Source organism: Papaver somniferum, chromosome 6, assembly GCF_003573695.1.
Source record: "Papaver somniferum cultivar HN1 chromosome 6, ASM357369v1, whole genome shotgun sequence".
Classification (NCBI taxonomy): domain Eukaryota; kingdom Viridiplantae; phylum Streptophyta; class Magnoliopsida; order Ranunculales; family Papaveraceae; genus Papaver; species Papaver somniferum.
Genome location: NC_039363.1, coordinates 62,128,327 through 62,129,771, shown reverse-complemented (window position 1 = coordinate 62,129,771; position 1,445 = coordinate 62,128,327). Strand labels below are relative to the sequence as shown.

Below are 1,445 nucleotides of genomic sequence, written 5' to 3'. Positions count from 1 at the left end.
TTTTTAAAACCTTGATGCCCTGTTTAGTTGATTTAAATCGACCTTAACCAGAGCTTTACTTTTTATGCTCTTGCAGGCATTTCACTGAATTCTTGATGAAGGACACATAACAACTGTTTTGTGGGGTGTACTCAGCTGCATTTACAATCAATTGCAAGACTGTTATAATTTAATGGTGGGCTCATTTTGTCATTATTTAGTATTTACTATTAATCCCATTAGTTAACTTTCGAAATCTCAACTCAAGCACTATCTGTTTTATGTTAGCAAAAGCCGACACTCTTAGGCATCAGGACATCTAGCTATTCTCAATTTGCACTAAAACAATTTCTAGACTTTCGTTGTAAGCTAAGAAGATGCCGGACGTGGTGCGACACCAAAGCACCCCAGAATATAACGCTGTGAAATACCCCGTGCCGGTACGACACGGGTGATTCCCTAGTGATAGATAAAATTGCAGTTTCCTATAATTTGCCTTGGTTGGTTATTGGGGACTTCAATTTTATTCTTCATGACACTGAAAAATTCAGCACTCACCCAATGAATGTCAATGAAGCTTCTATCTTCAATGAAAAGATCCTTGATCCGGATTTAATAGATCTTGATTTTACTGGTTGTCCTTTTACTTGGTCGAACAAAAGAAAGGGTCATGCTCTTACTGAACAAAGACTGGATAGAGGACCAGCAAATGATGATTGGCTACTTATCTACCCTAACACCACCATCACTAGTATGTTAGCCATAGGGTCTGACCATCACCTCGTTTTACTAAACTCCAATCCTCACTGGAAAAATGGTAAGATACCTTTCAAGTTTTTTGGTCCCTGGTTAGATCATGATGAATGCAGGAAAATTATAGTCGATTGCTGGGAAAACGCAATTCCTGGATCAAGTGCATTCTCTGTTGCTAGAAAACTTAAGGACATAAAGCTGCAAATCAGAGTCTGGAACAAGGATGTCTATGGCAACATCAAAACCAATATTGATGAAAGCAAGCAATACTTAAATTGGCTTCGTATACACTACTTCAAAGAAGATAGAGGTCAGGTTCTAGCTGATGCAAGAAAACAACTCAAAAACTGGCTAGACATAGAAGAAAAGTTCTGGAAAACCAAGAGCAGAGATCAACTTATCAAGTTGGGAGATCAGAACATAAGCTAATAAGAGCAGAACAAGAAAAAACCAAATAGATTCAATTCAAAATGAGGAAGGAAACTGGATTACTGATTATCAAGAAATCAAGAACTGTTTTACCAATCACTTCTCTCAAATGGCAACTGCTGAAACCATAAACCCCTCTTCAGAAATTATCAACCTCATTCCCTTAACCATAACCTTTGTTGATAACTCTATGCTCAACAGAAAACCTGAACCTGATGAAATTAAATCTATCTTATTTAGTATGGCCAATGATAAAGCTCCAGGACCAGATGGATTCCCACCAA

The 1,445-nt window shown here is 37.7% G+C and overlaps 1 protein-coding gene across 1 annotated transcript; it reads left to right on the top strand.

The window, feature by feature from the left end:
• The first annotated feature begins 540 nt into the window (after positions 1-540).
• Positions 541-1,161, top strand: LOC113290848. The gene has a single exon (XM_026540438.1). It carries the CDS (start codon positions 541-543, stop codon positions 1,159-1,161), a length of 621 nt encoding a protein of 206 aa, XP_026396223.1.
• The last annotated feature ends 284 nt before the right edge of the window (positions 1,162-1,445 follow it).

What these genes read in the sequence shown, in the direction of transcription:
- LOC113290848 (XM_026540438.1), top strand. Translation starts at nt 541, where the DNA reads ATGAATGTCAATGAAGCTTCTATCTTCAATGAAAAGATCCTTGATCCG.